Source organism: Pteropus alecto, unplaced genomic scaffold, assembly GCF_000325575.1.
Source record: "Pteropus alecto unplaced genomic scaffold, ASM32557v1 scaffold359, whole genome shotgun sequence".
Classification (NCBI taxonomy): domain Eukaryota; kingdom Metazoa; phylum Chordata; class Mammalia; order Chiroptera; family Pteropodidae; genus Pteropus; species Pteropus alecto.
This window is the reverse complement of record NW_006443119.1, coordinates 3,506,326-3,525,947: the sequence shown is the minus strand read 5'-3', so window position 1 is coordinate 3,525,947 and position 19,622 is coordinate 3,506,326. Positions and strand designations below refer to the sequence as shown.

General features: G+C 44.4%; 2 protein-coding genes across 5 annotated transcripts in view; one reads left to right on the top strand and one right to left on the bottom strand.

Annotated features, from left to right (window-relative positions):
- The window catches only part of COPA (coatomer protein complex subunit alpha), a 41,842-nt gene extending 36,633 nt beyond the window's left edge, over nt 1–5,209 (bottom strand). For both annotated transcript variants that reach the window (XM_025040511.1, XM_006922894.3), the window contains exons 1-3: nt 4,777–5,209; nt 1,929–2,042; nt 1,657–1,730 (exon numbers count right to left, since the gene is read on the bottom strand). In XM_025040511.1, coding sequence (XP_024896279.1) covers nt 1,657–1,730; nt 1,929–2,042; nt 4,777–4,816 — 228 coding nt within the window. In that variant the 5' untranslated portion in view covers nt 4,817–5,209. The remainder of the gene's footprint in view (nt 1–1,656; nt 1,731–1,928; nt 2,043–4,776) is intronic.
- Nucleotides 4,998–19,605, top strand: NCSTN (nicastrin). 3 transcript variants are annotated; one of them, XR_001517857.2, is made up of 18 exons: nt 4,998–5,130; nt 6,339–6,443; nt 10,091–10,214; nt 10,573–10,754; nt 11,184–11,329; nt 12,078–12,228; nt 12,537–12,646; nt 12,904–13,056; nt 13,707–13,811; nt 13,986–14,063; nt 14,896–15,068; nt 16,489–16,591; nt 16,708–16,803; nt 17,098–17,185; nt 17,441–17,595; nt 17,832–18,044; nt 18,665–19,313; nt 19,502–19,605. XR_001517857.2 is itself a non-coding variant. In XM_006922895.3 (17 exons), exons 1-17 carry the CDS (start codon nt 5,046–5,048, stop codon nt 18,785–18,787), a joined length of 2,130 nt encoding a protein of 709 aa, XP_006922957.1. In that variant the 5' UTR covers nt 4,998–5,045; the 3' UTR covers nt 18,788–19,484. The 3 variants fall into 3 exon arrangements, 2 of the variants coding, with proteins under 2 accessions (XP_006922957.1, XP_015453327.1); XM_006922895.3 differs by lacking the exon at nt 19,502–19,605 and having other exon boundaries at nt 10,633–10,754; nt 18,665–19,484; XM_015597841.2 differs by lacking the exon at nt 19,502–19,605 and having other exon boundaries at nt 18,665–19,484.
- The last annotated feature ends 17 nt before the right edge of the window (nt 19,606–19,622 follow it).

Below are 19,622 nucleotides of genomic sequence, written 5' to 3'. Positions count from 1 at the left end.
TGTGTGTGTGTGTGTGTGTGTGTAGGTGGGTGGTGGGGGAGGAAATTAAAGAAGGGGGAAAAAATGCCTATATTCTGTCTATCTATGCTTCCTCGCTTCATATTAAAGTGCTAAGATCACCAATGCCTGCAGAATAAGCAATACAAGGGTTACTTGGTCTTTATATCTTATTTTGACTACTTTCTCTTTCCCAAAATTCTCTCCTTCCTTGGTGTCCGAAAGGCTTTTGCTTCTCCCTCCTGATCCATCTCCAACCTCTCAAATCATTCTTTCCTATACTAACTCTACTTCCTCTGTCTTTTAAATAAGTTTGTTTTCTCATCCAACATAATCCTGAGTGATATGTACTAACTACTTCTGTTTTGGCTCCCTCCTTCAAGATGACAACTCCCAAATATATTTCCAGTGCAGACTTATCTCCACGAGACTGTGCCTCAGGTAACCCAAACTCATCAGAGCCAAGATGGTAATTACCCATCTGCTATGGAATGAATGTGTCCTCTCCAAAATTCATGTTGAAATCCTAATGCCCAAGGTGATGAGATTAGGAGATGAGGTATTTGAGAGGTGCTCCTAAGGGTGGAGCCCTCAGGAATGGGATTAGTGTCCTTATAAGAGAGGCCCTAGAGATCCCTTGCCCTCTGCTACCAAGTGAGTACAGAGCGAGAAGTCAACCATCTGCAACATGGAAGAGGATCTTCACCAAACCCTTACTATGCTGGCAACCTGATGTTGGACCTCCAGCCTCCAGAACTATGAGAAATAAATTTGTGTTGTTTGTAAGGCATTTATTTTGTTATAGTAGCCCAGACTGAGAGACCATCCTCCTCTACTCCGGAAAACTGCCTCCTCTTGTTTTTCCTTTCCTAGTTAATGGTACCCCTTCTATCCAGTGACCTAAGCTAGAAGCCTGAGATAAAGTAATCTCATTTATTTTCCCTTACCATCTCTCCAACACCCATGCAGCAGATTTACTGATTCATTTCCTTAAGTGCTTACATCCATCTTTCTATTTGGAACACTACTGCCTAAGCTCAGGCTCTATTTATCTCTACAGTTTCTAATTGGTATCTGCGTCCAGTCTTACCCAATTCATCCAATCTTTCTCTATACTACCACCCAAGTAATCTTTTAAAAAAAATGTGTTAATCTGATATCACTCCTCTACTTAAACCCCTTTAATGGTTCTTCGTTATCTGTATAACATACAAACTCCTGAACACTGCAGACTTCATGATCTGGCCCTTTTTCTCACCATTTCTCCAGATTTTACCCCCACAAAAATAATTATAGTTTCTCAAATGTATCCAGCTACCTCATGCCTTTTTGTACCTGGATTGCCCTTCCCTATTTCATTTTTGTTATCTCTCTATTGTATCACTTATTAAACTGTGCAACTATTATTTGGGTATATATTTATCTCTTCTATGAGAATAAAAGCTCCTCGAGAACAGAGACCATTTCATATTCCCAAAAAATAAAAGTGTCTAGTACATAGTAAACATTCAATAAATTTTGCTGGATAAGTGCTCTGAATAACGTTGTCAAAAGCCTGAGCTCTGTATGAATAAGATGTGCTGTTTTTCAGTTCCTTCCACAATTTGCAAACTCCACATCCTCTGTTTTTTATTCCCAGTAATGACAGACTCTCTGTACCTTAATCTTATAGTCATCTCCTCCAGAGACAAACAATGGCTGCTGCTTATGAAAGTCAATGCCTCGCACTGGACCTGGGGAAGAAGGCAGACAAAATATGTCAAAGAGAGCTATGCTTCCTAATCTCTAAGGTGATTCTTATTCAGGATCTTCAGTTCTACCCCATTCTTTAAACCTAAAGGAAGCAATGTCAAACAAAGCTTAAACTACTCTAGAGGACAATAGATACTTCTATTATTTTTTTAACTTCCTCCCAGAAACTATTATCTTACCATCATGTTCATCAAACTTGTCAATGAGGGTACACATCCGATAGTCCCATAACTGGATGACCCCATTGTGTAAACTGGTCAGGATCCAGGGTCTTTTGGGGTGAAAACTGAGCCCTGGAAAAAAAAACAAAGAATAATCCAATGAATGAAGTAAGCCCAACAATGTCACCTCCAGTCCATTCTGATAAGAAAAAGGAACAGTTAGGTTAATCCTAGGTTCATTCATTCATTCACTAGATGCCAGAAATTGTGAATTTAAGTTATAAGGTGCTGGATTTTTATTATATTCCATTAAATATGTTTGGGTTTTGCTTTAATTTGCAGTTAAGTTACTTGGAATCAGTCGGTCCTTTCAAGGCTTGCTCTTTAAGTTTTGTTAGGGTAGGTCCACAGCAGCCTTTAGTGTAGGTCTAATTTAACACCACTCTTAAGGCAATACCCTTCTGAGGTTTCTGTATGATGCCTTGTAGTATTAGGAGGTCTTTCCATCCTGACTAGTAGGAACACAAATTATCCCCAGCCCTATGTGACCTCCAGGGAGTTTCCACCTTCTCCAGTGGTTCTTTCCCAGGCTTTGGGTTCTTTCTTCACATGAATGAGATTAGCATTCAAAGGCCTGACAGGATCCCCAGCAGAACTCTCCAGTGTTCTCTGAGCAGCTCCCTCTTCTCTGGTATTTTGCCCAGCAATTCTGTCTTGGCGTCCCTGAACTCTAAACTCTATCTTCTCAGTGAGACCATGGAGCTCTTCCCACTCCCTGTACTGCAGCCTGGAAACTCTATCCAGGTGGTAAGCAAAAAATAATCATAGGATTCATGCTGTTTATTTCCCTTCTCTCAAGAAGCCTCCTTCACTGTCTGTCATCCAATGTCTGAACACCTTCACTTTATACATTTTGTTCAGTTGTGCAGTTGTTTACGGTAGGAAGGTAAATCTGGTCTCTATCACTCTATCATGACTGGAAATGGAACTTTAAGAAAGTAAAAACTGCCAAAAGTTTGGAGTGTATCCTTTCAAATTTTTAATGCAGACTATATTATTTTACAAAAATAATGATAACATAACGTTTTTCTGCAAACTTCTTTTATCACTTAACTATATGGCGTAGATCTCATTACATTTAAGTATTCAAACAAAACCTCATTCTTTTTAACAACTGCAAGGTACAAATGTGCCTTCTTAAAATTATTCTATTGACAGGCATTAAATCTTTTTCCTAACTTTTCCAGCTGAAAATAGGGCCACAAGGAGATACTTCAACACACAGCCTATTTGCATTACTACTGCTTTAGGCTAAAGACCTGGAAGTGGGATTGTTCAGAACACGGTATGTGCATTTGACATTTTAGTAGATATTATCTGACTGCAAAAAGAATATATAAATATACATTTCCTGAAGGTATCCATTTGCAGACACTGGACAACGTGGGATGTTATCAGTTATTGTTTTGTTTATTTTATTAATCTAATACCAAAAAATAAAGGTATTCTCATCTTTTTTTAAAATATATCTTTCATTCTAGTGAGTTGTGTAATATTTTCATTTATTTATTGAACATCTACATTTCTTCTTCTAAACTGTCTATTTTTCCATTAGCTTGTTTACTTTTTCTTTATGATACATAAGAACACTCATTAATAGATTAATAGAACTCTCAAATATACTGACATCTTTTCCCCCGACTTTCCTTCTTTTATTGCCCAATAAGAAATTAAGAGAAGAGAAAACACAAAGATTATAAAGACCCATTATAACCATCCAGGAATTCTTAATGGTACTCTTCATGATCAAGATTCCCACAAGACTTAGAAACTGCTCAAAATCTATTCTCGCATTAAAAATGGCCTCCAGTTTTTGAGCTGAGTCTATGCCAGGCACTATAACAAGCACTTTTAATACACTTTCCCATTTTAATTCTCTTTATAAGAGAACGTTAACTATTCACATTTTACAGATGAAGAACTAGATTTAGAAATGTTAAGTAAGTCACTCAAGGTCATACACCTTGCTAATGGATGTTTCAGCATTCCAAAGCCAAGCTCATATGACTCCAAATGCCAAGTTCCTAACCACTTTGCTAAGCTGCATCTTACTAAATATTCAAGATATATATTTTTTCCAAATCTCAGAAGACCTTATTTCTCTGCCTTTACCATTCTAAAATTCTAAAAGACTACTGCTGCAATTTCAGTCATTTGCCCTTCACCCTCATCCACTGATACTCCAGAGTTACCATATGTAGGAAATAAAAATGCCTAGTTAAATTTAAATTTCAGATTTAAAACATAAACAATACAGACTTTACTGGGATTATAGGCCTAAATGTCCTGTTTCCAGATAAGAAATAAAGCCCAGTGGAGGCACTGGATGTTGATGTGGTGCACAAAGGCCTCCTTAAGTGAGGTAGCCAGTGTTCATTTCTGAAAACGTTATGGACTTGGATGCGTATTACAGAGGTTGAGACTCAATCCCCAGGGACACTCCCTACAACACAGTCATCGAAAAGCCAACAGGTAACAGGGCCTTGGGGGCAGAGGTTCAAAAGTAGAGAACACAGGCCCCAGGTGAGGAGGGTAAGGGAAAGAATGGGGAACGGGCCTAAAGGATCTCCCGAGGTGTGAGAACCATTACAGGTACATCAAACTCCGAGGACACGCCAAAGAAGAGCGAGCTGGAGAACCGCCTGCCAGATCTAACCTCCCTCCTGTCTATGTTCATTTGGGTTCGTTCCGTGGGTCCAATTAGGCCCACAGGTCTACCTTCTCTCTTCCTCCGTGACAGCGCCAGCCCTGACATCCAGCTACTGTGTCCCCCCCCAACTCCCACCCCCACTTTCTCCTCTACTACCTTTGACCCGAGCGCTCTTGGTCTCGAATTTGGTTAGCATCCTTCAGGTCTGCGGCTCCGGGCTCTCAATCCGAGCCCCGCCACTCCCTGCGGCCCTCCGGTTGCCTCCACGTCAGCGGCCCTCAACCGCGACTCCTCCCGGAAGTTCCTCCAAACACAAGCTTCCGGTCTCTGAAGCTCCGGGTCACAGAGACGGCGCTAGTGTGGGCCTAGAGAGGCCACAGCTGGACTGGAGGAGAAGAGAGGCTTCCACTTCGCGGAGAGGCAAGATGGCCACCGCTGCGGGCAGCTTTGTGGCTAACCTGAGAAGTCCGGGTCTTCTTCACCTTTTGTCTTTCTTCGCCCTTCTAGCAGGTGAGGCCTCCCCCACTCGTAAGCTCCACTCTGTAAGGAGAACCCTCCGGATCGGCCCAGCCCGCGAGCTCCGCCGTCTCTTCTCGTTCCCGCTGCCCCTCTGTTCCCCGACCCTGGAAATCCGCTTTCTTTTTCGTTCCCACAACAGAAGTTCCCCCTTTACGTGAACCTTAAGGTCCCTTTTCCACCGCAGCACGTCGGGTCGCCCCATTTCCTCTTGCAGGTCTCCTCCTGGACTTCCAGCCCGACTTTCCCACTTTATCTTGATGCCTCCTTTTCCCCAGGGCTCCAGCCACCCCACCCACAATCAGAAAGGACAAATGTCAAGAGTTCAGCTTCCTTCCCAAAGCTTTTAGATATTTCAAAATGAAGCAGCATCGTTCATTGGGTGCAATGCAGCACTTATAGGAAAGTAGATTCCTCATTTCTTTGTTGATTCCACCATAAACCCACGTCTCTATACTTTGCCTCAGTTTGTCTCATCAGTAAAGTGAGACAAAGGTAGGATATGGGTACTTTTAACTGTTTAGACGGTGAAATAATGGTTAAGGAACGTAAGGCATTTATAATGTATATAAGTTTTTGCTTACACGCAAACATTTATTTTCTGGTATGTGGTTTTCTAGTTTGTCAAGCCCTAAAATGCAAATGTGCCTGTATATAACCATGACCATACGTTCCCCCAAAGGAGAAACTGTAGCCGCCCCACACTATGGGCACACATAAATGAGCTACCAATGTTAGAGTAACTGACAGGTGTGTGGCATAAATTTTCTCCCAATTCTGTTCAGACTCCTGAAAAAATGTCTCAGAAAAATTATTTAAATTGTAGTCTATACTCCTAGACTGGACCCCTTTTATTAACTAATTAGTAATATACATACAGGATAGAAAAGTAGAATTGTGGTCACCCATGCAACCAGAAGCTGGTACATCTAAGGTTAAATGTATTTCCTTTGACAAATGAAATTTTCTCTCTTTTAGCTTCATTGTCAGTTGCTCTACGTAGAATTTGTAATAGCCCTTCTGAGGCACATAGCTGGGTGTATTTTATGTGTTCCAATAATGTACCCAAGAAGTGAGAAGAATGTACATTAACCCCATTTTAGAAAGTATGATATACCCAGGCCATACAGTGGGCTGATAACAAGATGGAGGCTAGTACTATCATCTCTCAATTTTTTCTAACACTTTTATCTTCTGATTAGGTCTGTGCAGGGGAAATTCAGTGGAGAGGAAGATCTACATCCCCTTAAATAAAACAGCTCCCTGTGTCCGTCTGCTGAATGCCACTCATCAGATTGGCTGCCATTGTGAGTTGGGGTTGGAATTTGTGTTTATGGCCGTTGATATAAAGATTCAAGTCCTTGAGCATCTCAGTACACAACTTAGGCTATGTGGGTGGGAGCTGGTAGAGAACCTTTTGTTAAACGAGGCAATATAATTAGAGCTAACATTTAGTAAATGATGCATACTAAGCTTCTTACACATGCACCTCATTTAATCCTCACAACAACCCCATGGTGTAGGTTCTATTATTATCTCATTTTACAAATGATGAAACTGAGTGAGACTTAAAGAAGTTGAGTAACTTTTCCAAGATCATCCTGCTATTAAGTGATGAAGCCAGGATTTGAGCCCTGGTGGTCCAGGTTCCAAGCCACGACTCTTAACCACCTAGTAGATCAATAGGAAACTATACTGTTTTCTGAGGAGAAAGAAATCTCATTCTATGGAGTCCATTTATCACCTGCCGTCTGAACTGTTTGGAATCAAAGTGGGATTCTTTAAGGCAGTGAGCTATTTGAAGAGAAGGCATTGATAAAGCCAAATAGTTGTAAGGGGGATTAGTAAAGCATTTGGATTTGTCTTTATGCTTTGTAAATGTATTTCAAAACGGTACCATGACAACATGGCTATAAAATTATGAAAAGGGAAAAAGTTGTGATCTGAAGGCTGAATCCTAGTTCCTCTTCTGCTTAACTTGCTATCTTCAGATTTTATTCTTCTGTGGATAGTAGCTCTGTCAGAACATAGTTTTGCAAGTAAGCAGGACACAGAATCAGATCTTGGCTCCTTCATTAAATTGGTCACCTCTGAATTTCAGTTCACTCCTATAAAAATGGTTAGAATATACCTGCACAAAGCTGAAAGTCAGACAACCTTTAGTAGTAGATGTTTATTGATGATGCTAAGTAGTACTTTGTGATTTTCTGAAACTTTCCAATTTCATAGGAGAAAACTGGGACAACTGAGAAGTGAAAGGCAGTTTCTACTTTTCTACCCATCCTTCCCAGACTGTATTCTTATGTTCATTGTCCCATGTCTCTGCTACAGGAAGTGCTGGAAGTAGGTTAACTGGTTCCAAACAGTTCCAAATAAGGTTTTTGTTGAACTTATTTCTTAAACTGGGTTTGTGGATAGAAAGGAGCCGGTCGATTGTGGGCTGAGATCAGACTGCTGATCTTGCTGAAACTCCATTTTATTGCAAAAGGCTAGGACCCCATCCTTCTGGAGCTGGCCTCCAAGATATCCCCTTTGGGAATGAGTCATTCTGCTGCACGTTCTTAGAGCAGCCCTGTGGGAAGCAGAGCAGTAGCCTCTAGAGATAAAGCCAGGTGCCAGTATAAAAAAAACAAGTGGGGAGGGGCTGGACTCTGGCCACTTCCTCATTAAGATCTTATTTCTTTTTCAACCTCCTCATTTCTGAGTCTTACTTCATCATACCTGCCAGTCCTGAGCAAGCTACACCCTCTTTAATTAGGGTAGCTAGCATGATAAAATTAAGAAGAAAGACCCAGGTTTGCTTTTCTGATTATAATGCTCTGTTTCTCTTGGACCCTTTTAAAATACTTAAAGGGCTTATGTAGGTTTCTTTCCTTTCCTTTCCTTTCCTTTTTTAATTTGTCCCCACAGTATGAGATAAATAGGGATGGAAAAGTTCTTTGTTGAAGGCGTAGAGCAAGTAAGCAAGTTACTTAAGACTACAGTCACTCATTTGAGCCCAGATTAGAATCCAGGTTTTTTCAGTTCAGTGTCACAGCTTGTCTTCTTCCTGTCCTCTTTGGAGCTGAAGTTATATATTTTTTATTTGCCAGACTAACTTTTCCTTTTCCCATGTTTTAAATGTTGTGGCAAGGACTCTTATCTTTTATTTTACTTAGTACTGCCATTGGTAGGCAGAACTTTTTTTTCTTAAGAGTTTATTTCTCTTGGACCCTTTTAAAATACTTAAAGGGCTTATGTAGGTTTCTTTCCTTTCCTTTCCTTTCCTTTTTTAATTTGTCCCCACAGTATGAGATAAATAGGGATGGAAAAGTTCTTTGTTGAAGGCGTAGAGCAAGTAAGCAAGTTACTTAAGACTACAGTCACTCATTTGAGCCCAGATTAGAATCCAGGTTTTTTCAGTTCAGTGTCACAGCTTGTCTTCTTCCTGTCCTCTTTGGAGCTGAAGTTATATATTTTTTATTTGCCAGACTAACTTTTCCTTTTCCCATGTTTTAAATGTTGTGGCAAGGACTCTTATCTTTTATTTTACTTAGTACTGCCATTGGTAGGCAGAACTTTTTTTTCTTAAGAGTTTATTTGAGCCAAACTGATGACATATGCTTGAGAACAAGATCTCAGATCTCAGATGTTCCCAGGTTAATCTTTACTAAAGTTATTCCAGATTCTGATAGCCTTTTGTATTTTATTATTGTCACTATTAACATGAACTTAAGTATTTGGTATATGTAAGACATAGTTGAATGTTGGAGACCTGCTTCCATGTCTAGATTTTACCGGATCCCATGGAAGAAAAATACTACCTGGCTGGCAGTCTGAAAGTGCTTATGATTTTTGTCTCATGCAGGTTACAAGTATTTCAGTTCCTTGGTCTAGAGCCACAAGTCTCATGCTTGGCTGTGTGTAATAAAAAAACCACAAGTGGCGTGTTTTGAAAATACACATACCTGGGCCTCACCTTTTAAAGATTTTAATTTAGTAGATATGAGATAAAGCCCAAGTATCTATTAAAACTCCAAAATGATTCTGATACACAGCCCAGGTTGAGAACTACTACTCTAAAACAAGTTATGAATTACACATTTATGTTTGGGGAGAAGACTTACGGGGAGACAGATCACTAAGGACTTGAGAGGGATGTTACTACATAGAACTCAAGGTGATCCATCCTGTAGTGCAGTGCTTCCTGATCTTTGTCATGTCATGAGGCACATAGAAAATGTTATTTGTACAGCATTCTGACACATACAGAAATGGATGATATTTGTAGGGTATCCATTCATAGGGTAGTGGGTGAATCTGCTCCTGGCTGGGGTTGACCAGTCTGGGGTCCTTGGAAACACTAGGTCCCCAGAAATGAAGGGAATCAATATCAGTACATCTCTGGTCCATTCAAGGCTCCTCAGTTGGGAAGCTGTGTTCTAGAGACCTCAGAGTTCTAGATAAAATTTACCTAAAACTGGCCAAAAGCAGGTAAAGTTATTCCCAAATAGGGCAAAGGAATTGAGATCCAGGGAGGCTACTGAGGCCAACGGAATCTTCACATATATTTTCAGAAAGGAAGATTCAGTACTAGAACAATGACCTAGAGATTTAGAGCCTGCCATTTGCTGGAGAAAATACAGGTTTGACTGCTTTGGTGTCTGCTGTCATAGAATCTTGTATATATGGATAAATGATATTGAGAGAAGAGGGCAAGAAAATGAAAATCACAGAACCTTTCTGACCTTTAATGAATAAGACCTCGTGAGTAGACTTCTTGGGCTCTTTTGTCTTCCATTTCCTCCAGGTAGCCCTCAGGTGTAATGGGGGCCTTTCAGCTCTTTAGTTTGAGTCTAGACATTGCTTCATTTACCCAAATGTCTTGTGACGTGTTTGGGGTATAGATGATCTGATCTGCAGAATCAGTGAGGCAAAGTCTAGAGCTTTACTTTGACCCATTCTGTCCTGGCAGCTTCCATTAGCGGGGACACAGGGGTTATCCATGTAGTGGAAAAAGAAGAGGACCTGCAATGGGTGTTGACTGATGGCCCCAACCCCCCTTACGTGGTTCTTCTGGAGGGCACGCTCTTTACCAGGTAAGAACTGCATGTACCTGCTGGAAACTGCATGCAGAGAGGAGGAAATTCAGTGAATAGTCCTCGCACTTATGAGTGAAAACTTGCTTTGGCTTCCCTGGTTTGATCAGGGCAGGGGATGGGGTGATCCTTAGAAGAAAAGATGCACCATCAAAAGGAAACATCTTGGTGACCTTATAAGTAGAGCTCTAGTGAGTAAGCACCCCAGGGAGGAAGATGGATTGTACAGGGTAGATGAGATTAAGCCTTGAGCTCAGATGGAGTCATAGTCCCCTCAGAAATCAGAGACTGAAATGGAAGAAATGAGTCAGCAGTTTGATTCCCCTAGTTTCTCATTTGTTTCCATCCTTGGGGACAGGATATTGGGCTACCTGACAACCCTCTTGTCTTCCTTCATGGCATTCCCTCCGTGTCGCAGAAAGGTGATGGAGAAGCTGAAGGGGAGCACCAGTCGAATTGCTGGTCTTGCAGTGTCCTTGGCCAAGCCCAGTCCTACCTCAGGCTTCTCTCCTAGTGTGCAGTGTCCCAACGATGGGTTTGGTAAGAGCCTCCAGAAGATTGAGGGAGCCTGCTGTCACCCAAAACTCACTGTTGCATCAGTCTCGTGTCTTTCTGTGGCCGGGGAGTGGGGAAGGAGATCTTTCTGTCTGTCTTGTGTCTGTGTATAATATGAGCAACTGACTCCCAAAGAGAAAATAATGTTTCTTTGTCTTTGCCACTTCTGCTTTCCCTTCTTTTAACTCTCCATTTTTCCTTTTTGTCGCATGCTCAGATCCCTAATTGGCCAGCCTAAGGCTCCCTGATACTGGTGTTTTATTTTACTGTGGGTGGTGACAAGGTGACATTTGCTTCTTTGAGTTCTCCTCTTGTAGAACTCTTATTCCCAACCCTATGATATCCTATCCTTCCTCTTCACCTGGTCTCTAATTGCTAGGTGTCCCAACATCCCATCCCCCTCCTCCCATTCAGGTGTTTACTCCAACTCCTATGGGCCAGAGTTTGCGCACTGTAGAGAAATACAGTGGAACTACCTGGGCAATGGCTTGGCTTATGAAGACTTTAGTTTCCCCATCTTTCTTCTTGAAGATGAAAACGAAACCAATGTCATCAAGCAGGTAATGACTCTGCCAGCTCCTAGCAATTCCAGTTAGAGAATTATTTTTTAGCCTCTCCTCCTGTTCAGAGAGTGTTTCATTCTCCTAGCACGCCCTTTGAAAGACAGTTGCTTCAATAAGGGCCAAGTTTATTTTTCTCATATTCCCCTCCGTCATTTCTCTCTTATCTTGATAGCATTAAAGGTTTTTAGACTGGAAGAAAATGTAAAAGGTATTTAATATGACACAAGGTATAGAGCCCCAGTTAAGAACCCACAGTATGATTTAAAAAAAAAACATTAGGAATTGAGAGATTCAGTTCAATAATTTCTGAAGTTCTTTTTAGCTCTGATATTCTCTAATTCTGATCTACCTTCTTTACTTTAACACATAGAGTGGTTAAGAGATTTGTCTAAAGTTACATGGTAAATTGATGTCCAAGCTGTCTTGAATTTGATTTTTGATCTCCAGTTCAGTGCTGTTTACATCAGACTACATTGGGAACAGTAGCTGAAAGCTCCCAATTGGGCCAGGTCCTTTAGTACAGGGTAATTTCATCTGCCCCAAATAAATCATTGAGTCTGTGCCCCTTTGCACCTCTTGACGAGGTTTTCCCTCTGACCTTATAGATCCTGTGTTTGTACCTGGACAACTATAGCTCAGGGACAGATGAGGGAGTAGCTTCAGGATAGAGCTGGGCCCTCTTTCTGGGAAGTATGGGAGGGACTCCACAGCTAGCTGCCTCAGCAGGTTCCATTTCCCTTTCTAGTGCTATCGAGATCACAACCTGAGTCAGAATGGCTCAGCACCAGCCTTTCCACTGTGTGCCATGCAGCTCTTCTCACACATGCACGCTGTCATCAGCACTGTCACCTGCATGAGGCGCAGCTCCATCCAGAGCACCTTTAGCATCAACCCAGGTAGGACAGATCTGAGGCATGCTGGGTGCATTGGGTGGGAATAAGGGGACCAAGCCAAGGAATGTTGGGAGACCACGGTAGGGAAGGAATGAGCAAAGGCAAGGAGCACTAGGTGGGAGAAGTGGAAGCAGTTCTGAACAATCGCAGCTTGTCCCAGAAGTGGACGGCAGCAGAGAAACCGACCTGGAGCAGTGGACATAGAGAACATGACTCAACAGAGTCCATGGGGCACTAGTCAGGTATTCCATGCCTTCTTTTCACTTTCTTTCTTATATATGTTGATGTTTCACTGTTTGTGTCCTGCTCAGAAATTGTCTGTGATCCCCTGTCCGACTACAACGTATGGAGCATGCTTAAGCCTATAAATGCATCTGGGACAGTAGAGCCTGATGACAGGGTTGTGGTGGCTGCCACCCAGGTAAGTATTAGTCCCTGATCAGGGTGGGCAGGGCTGGCACAGAAAAGGCTGGCAGGCCTCTTTTGGGCATATCAGGTTTCAGAGTTGTTACATTGGGGAGCTTCAAATGGAGAGGGATCTGGGCCAAGAGACTCCTGGTTTTAGCCATCACTCCAAGACATGAGTATTCTCTTGGCTGGTACAGGAAAGGGTGCCTGGGGTTTGGTCCCAATTTTCATTTTCAAAATGTACCTCCCTGCTTTTTCTGCTGGATTCAGCTGGACAGTCGTTCCTTTTTCTGGAATGTGGCCCCAGGGGCTGAGAGTGCTGTTGCCTCCTTCGTCACCCAGCTGGCTGCAGCGGAAGCTTTGCACAAGGCACCTGATGTGACCACCTTGCCCCGCAACGTTATGTTTGTCTTCTTCCAGGGGGTAAGGGCTCTCTGGCCAGGCGGAATGACAGAGAATGGGGTTGGGGTAGGGGGTAAAGGTGAGAGCGGCCGTTGTTTGGGTAAAATCTCAACACTTGACCTAAGTTGTTATTTAGCAGATTACTTCTGGATATGTCTCTATGTGTTTCCACTTCAGATTCCCCTATTTTAGGACCTGGAAGTGGTATACTGCCTACCCCTCCTTCCCCACTGATGCCATCTACTTGAGGCATCCTTTGGACCCTTTATACTATACTATCTATCCAGGAGCCCTGAAGCTCCTGACTCCCCCACTATCCCCACAGCCTACCCCTGGAATGAGGGAACAGCAACTGTGGCTGAGTTGGTGGAGGTATGGGAGGGGCAAGAAGCAGGCATAAAGCAGCTGATGTTTGCCTTGGGCCTTACTGCAGCTGCTCTACCCATTTCTAGGCTCAAGGAGTCCTATGATACATGTGATGGATGGTCACAACTAGGGAGTGGGGTAGGGAGGAGGTCACAGTCACATGATTGCCTAAGCTAGCCAGCAGTTGAGATGGCATGAGACAGTAGCCTTCATGCCGAGAGCTTTGATGATCTGACCTCAAGGAACCGAGGCTACTTTAACTCTTTGGAATCTCTCTTCCATTTCTCACCATCGCTGCCCCTCAGGAAACCTTTGACTACATTGGCAGCTCGAGAATGGTGTATGATATGGAAAAGGGCAAGTTTCCCGTGCGGTTAGAAAACATTGACTCATTCGTGGAGCTGAAACAGGTGTGTAGCATGTGTCCCCACCCCCTTCTTTCCTAAAGTTTCCTCCTCTGTTGTCCTCACTGCAGGTACCACAACCTCTTCCCTTGACTTTTCTTCTGATCCCACTCCTTTCTCCCAGGCATGGGTTGGAACGGGAGACTGACTATAAGTGTTGCTTCCTCATCCTTCTCCCAGGTGGCCTTAAGAAATTCACTAGAGCTTTGGATGCACACAGATCCCATGTCTCAGAAAAATGAGTCTGTACAGAACCAGGTAATCTGAGCATCTCTTCCCCTCACTTCCATTTTCAACAGCTCAGAATATGTGTACCCCCTCACCTTGGCCCTATTCCCCAGCAGCCCCCAGGACCCATGAGACAGGACCTTAGGTTGGGTGTCGACTAAAGGATGAACACCATGGCTGTTACAGCTCCCCAGGAAGAACCATGAGTTCAGCTCATGTCACTGGTTCCCTGGGATGGGTAGTTCTCTGATCATCTGGTGCCTAGCAAACTATCGCTGCCTGTCGAAGACAAGGCAGTGACTGGCTCCCTGTTGTCCCCTGGGTTCAGTTGTCCAAGCTGCGCTGCCCCATTCCTGGCATGTCAGACTCCTGACTGAAATTGTCCTCCACTTTTGTCACTTCTTGTTCAAGCCCCTTCCACTCCTCAAGGTCCAGCTTTAAGTCTCTTTTTCTATGAGGTCTCTTCGTGCCGCTCCAGCTCCAGTGACATGCATCTTCTGCTCTGGGCTCCTACAGCACTTACTGACTGGATTACTTATTTTGTATAATTATTTGTCCTCCTAATTCTGCACAACAAATAATAAGTGAAGCATCTACCGAGGATAAAACAGTCCTGAAGATAGTGAGGTTTACCTATGTGAAAAACACAGGCTTCTTTCTTCTTTGTGTCATAATTTAAAAAGAATGGTGGGTGCTGCAGGAAATTCAGAGGACTCGATCCCAAAGCGCTTGAGGAATTTAGATCTAGAATGGTTTCAGGTAACTCCTCAAGCTGGGAACTGGAAGTAGAGAGCATTTTAGACCTAAAAGAGACCTCCTGCTTGCCATTCCCCATAAGTTGATCCTCCTCACCGCCCCCCAGGTGGAGCATCTCCTGACCACACTGGAGGAGAGTGGTGCTGGTGTCCCTGCTGTCATCCTCCGGAGGCTGAACCAGTCCCAGCCTCTCCCACCATCTTCTCTGCAGCGATTTCTTCGAGCTCGAAACATCTCTGGTGTTGTTCTTGCTGACCACCCTACTGTCTTCCATAACCGGTAAGAGTTACCTAGCCTGCATCCTCTTCCTTCTTGGAGAGAATCTGCTCTGCAGTTGGGGATCCATAGAGAGAAATGTCTGCTGTGTCAAGAAAGATCACTCTCCTTTCCCCATATTACCCTCTCAAAAACCTCAGGTCAATTTTGTGTTCTTTAGTCAGTGGCCTCTCTACAGCTAAGCCGATCCCCTCATTTGACTTATACTCATCTTAGAAAACAATCCTCACCGTAGCCCTTTCCTGCACAGTCATTCTTGCCTGTGGTTCCACCTCTCCCAAGCTCCCCAGCAGCCTGAATTCTCCAGGGCTGCCGGCAGAGGGCATCATCTCAAACAAAAGTATTGGAATGATGATGGGGTTCTTAAGGAGTAGGACAGAGAACTGTCCCTGTTTAGGGCCCACCTGAGGGTGCCACAGACAATATTCTGAAATGTTGCATGTTCTTGCCAAGTGGTAAGTGCATGTGGTTCAGTGTGAGGGTATAGTGTTCCCTACAGTTGAGGGAGCTCCAGAAATAAGGGGTAAGGCCTGTTAGTCACCTCTCTCCTGGTCCTAGGCACCCCTAAATTGTTCCGAACTTGAACCCTGGGCTGATGGGACTTTTTACTCCGGCTGGACTGCTAAAGCCCCCAGCCTCCCTTTCCCTCTTCCAACAGGCCAAAGGAGTTTCTGAGTGAAAATGCTTAAGCTCTGGTTCTCTGGCCCCAGGCAAATAACAATTTCTCATTTATTTTGGACAGTTCTAATGCATAGAGTCAGCTATCTTCCCCTAGTTTGTCATCTGCACCACTTTGGGGTGAGGGCTGGTTCATCATTTGAACATACTGTGGACTTATGTGGCTGACTTGATTTTGTGTGTGTCGTGGGGGGCGTGGCATTTATCAATGGTAAAGGCTGAGAGCTCACTCCTCTTAGCCCTGCTTCTAAGATCTCTCTCCATGGGGCTCCCCAAGTAGGTCAGGGTAATTTGACCCAGTGTAGTACTACATATCCGTGAACAGATGTGCTAATTTCTCTCCATTCCCAGCCATCCTTAATATAAACATTCACTGAAAGAGTCAGACAATTGCTCTGATAATGTGTGGCAGGCTTCTCTGAAAAGTCATCTTAGCAGTCCTCCTATATCTGCAGCCCAAACAATATAGAAGCATCTCTAGTGTTTAAAGATATCCTAGGGAGGAGATTCCTACATTCTGACCTCATTCACCCTTTCTACCTTGTCTGTCAGAAAAGTCTAACCACTCCCACTCTGACTCCTACCTCTGCATTCTTCACACCTTCTTCAATATGGGATCCTAATCTCTCTTCCCTTCTTCCTGGGTGATAAAAAATGAGATACCAAGTTGCTGCGTAATGGGCATTTGAGGGAGGAAAAGGGTAGGGCTGAGTGTAGCCAAAGCTCATGCTGGCTTTCCTGGCAGCTATTACCAGAGTATTTATGACACTGCTGAGAACATTAATGTGAGCTACCCCGAATGGCAGAGCCCTGAAGAGGACCTGAACTTTGTGACGGACACTGCCAAGGTAGCACTGCCCTGGGCTGGGTGGGAGCACGGGGAACACAGTGAAGATGGTTGGAATGTTACTGTTTGGGGTTAGAAAAAGTGGGCCATTCAGTCCCGCATCCTCGCCCACCACAGGCCCTGGCAGATGTGGCCACGGTACTGGGACGTGCACTATACCAGCTTGCAGGAGGAACCAAGTTCAGTGACAACATTCAGGCTGATCCCCAAACAGTAAGAGCAAATGGGCCCTGGCTCCTTTCTCAACAGGCCACCCTATCCTTTATGTCCCTTGCCTGTCTCCTAAACCTTGGAATTCAGCATGCCTGCATGTCCCTGTGAGGATACCCGACACCCCAGAGAGCTCTCGGCCGGGCTTCATCTGCATCTCGTGAGCCAGCCACTGACCCCCACCTGAGAGTCTTATCTGGCCACTCAGGTTGCTACCCCATGGTTGAGTCTCCACTAATAACTCTGTCCCTGGGCTCCAAGTCACGAGGTTCTTTCTTCTCACTGTTCCAATCCTAGGTTACCCGCCTGCTTTATGGCTTCCTGGTCAGAGCCAACAACTCATGGTTCCAGTCATTCCTCAGGCAGGACCTCAGGTCCTTCTTGGGTGAGCACCTGGTGGGCGTGGGGCCCTTAAGCAACAAAACGCGTAGAGAAAAAGTCATCATTTTGGTTTAGTTTTCATTTTTTTTTCTTTTTCCTCTATTTTTCCCCCGTTTCCCTTTCTTTCCCTTGATATTTGTTGGATCTTTTTCTCTTAACTTTCTCTTCTCTGGCTTTGGCTAGTCTAGGCTCTTCCTATCTCTGCCCATTTACGCTGCACTTTCCACCGACCAAATCCTTCTCTGTTGTCTTCAATCAGGTGACGGACCTCTTCAGCATTACATCGCTGTCTCCAGCCCTACCAACACCACTTACATTGTCCAGTGTGCTTTGGCAAATTTGACTGGCGAGGTGACAGACCTTACCCGAGAGCAGTGCCAAGATCCAAGTAAAGTCCCCAATGAAAACAAGGATGTGAGTGGTAGTGGGTTTTGGAGGTGCCCCAAGGGTCCCTTTCTCTTGGGAAAATTGGAGGATCTTCTAGGCCCAGTTGGACCCAAGGGCTTGAGATGGAGAGGTGGAGGGATGTAGCCCTCTGAACTTGAGTGTTAAAGAGGCAGTAACCTGGGTGAAAGGGACCATCTGAAGGGTAAAGGGAGTGAGTGAGAAAGGGTCACTTTAGCTGTACTCTGGCCTGTTTTCTTGTGCAGCTGTATGAGTACACATGGGTTCAGGGCCCTATGAACTCCAACCAGACAGACCGGCTTCCCCGATGTGTGCGCTCCACGGCACGACTGGCCAGGGCCTTGTCCCCTGCCTTCGAACTTGGGCAGTGGGGCTCTACTGAGTACTCTACGTGGACTGAGAGCCGCTGGAAAGACATCAGCGCCCGGATATTTCTGATAGCCAGCAAGGAGCTTGAGGTGAGACGGGGGAGGAGTAGTGGCAGAGATCTATTTGATCTCTTTCTGTTTCCTCTTGTCTCATACACCCTTCCACCTCCATTTGCCCCAGGTTTGCCACAAGAACCTACTATAGGTCTGTCTGTTGTCAGCCAATATACCCCCATTAGGAAGCTCGTCTTCACTGATAGGCTGAGACTGTGTTCATTCTGGGGATATGCTCCCATAGAGGACCATGGAGATACTCTTTACCCTCTGGTCCCCAGGTAGCCCTTCCACAGCTCCACTCCCACTGGCAGTACCACCTGGCATAGCTGGGATGAGTCAGCCCAGTGTTTATCGAGCACTTGTCACATGTAAGTCAGTAATGTAATTGCCACAAGAGAATCAAAATTAGTGGGTCTTGCCTTCAGGATGCTAAGATTACTTAAAATTTAAGTAATACAGGATTGAAGCAAGAACAGAGGTACTGTACTTTTCAAATGGGGAGACTGAGTCGAGATTGGGAGATATTGTCTATGATCGTTCAATACTTGGTACTTTGAGACAGCTCCAGAATATCCGACATCCTGGCTCCCACCCCCAGGCAATTACCCACACTGCACTGAGATAATCTGAGAGCACCTCTCTTCCCCCTGCAGTTCGTCACCCTGACGGTAGGCTTCGGCGTCCTCGTCTTCTCTCTCATCATCACCTACTGCATCAATGCCAAAGCCGATGTCCTGTTCATTGCTCCCCGGGAGCCGGGTGCTGTGTCTTTTTGAGGAGAACCCCAGCTTTTCCTGCCAGCTCTGCGGTTCACTTCCTAGATCATTTGTCCCTCTGGGACAGAAACCACTAGTTTCTCACTGGAACCTCTCTGGGCCTGGCTAAGGCTGAGATTAACATAAAGACGTGGAACTGCACAAAGGAGACAGTGAGATAAACAAGTCCCCTCCCTCCCCATCTCCCCCTTCCGTTCTCCTCTTCCCCATTTCTTCTTCTTCGCCCCTGCCAGCCTCTGGGATGACAAATAGAAGCTTTTTGCTCCTATTTAACTCCTAGTTGCCCACCCTAACTTACCATTCTTCAGGATCCCTCTTCTACGCTTTCCATTCTACCCTGTACTTTTCTCTGCTCCCCGCCCCACCCCTGTACCTAAACACCTTCCTGACCAGGAAGGACATGAAAGGTTGAATGCCAGGAACAAACTACAAGGAAGCCCTTAGGAGAAGGACAGGGTGATCTGTGGGCTGAGCCTCCTGTCTCCCTCTGACATCCTGTCTCCAGGCCCATAGATGGCACATCAGGGTAGGTGTGCTGCTGGGTGGGTATCCCACCTCCAGCCCACAGTGCTCATTTTTATTAAGCTGTAATATCTATTTTTGTTGTTTCCTTTTTCCTTTGTGTGTGTGTGTGTGTGTGTGTGTGTGTGTAAATATATAAATAGCAACTTTCATTAAAATAGACTATCCCACATGACCTGTTATACTTCCCAGGCACCCTTGTTCAGTGACCCTGGACTGGAAGTTACAGAAATGTTACCTCGCGTGCTGTCTTCTGGGACTCCAGAGGCCCAGGAAATAAGGCTCTGTCAACACCAGCTGGCGTCCTAGAAGA

Coding starts and splice junctions, on each gene's coding strand:
- NCSTN (XM_015597841.2), top strand. CDS start 5,046: ATGGCCACCGCTGCGGGCAGCTTTGTGGCTAACCTGAGAAGTCCGGGT. Junction 6,444..10,090: donor TCATCAGATTGGCTGCCATT/GTGAGTTGGGGT, acceptor CTGTCCTGGCAG/CTTCCATTAGCGGGGACACA. Junction 16,804..17,097: donor TTCAGGCTGATCCCCAAACA/GTAAGAGCAAAT, acceptor TTCCAATCCTAG/GTTACCCGCCTGCTTTATGG.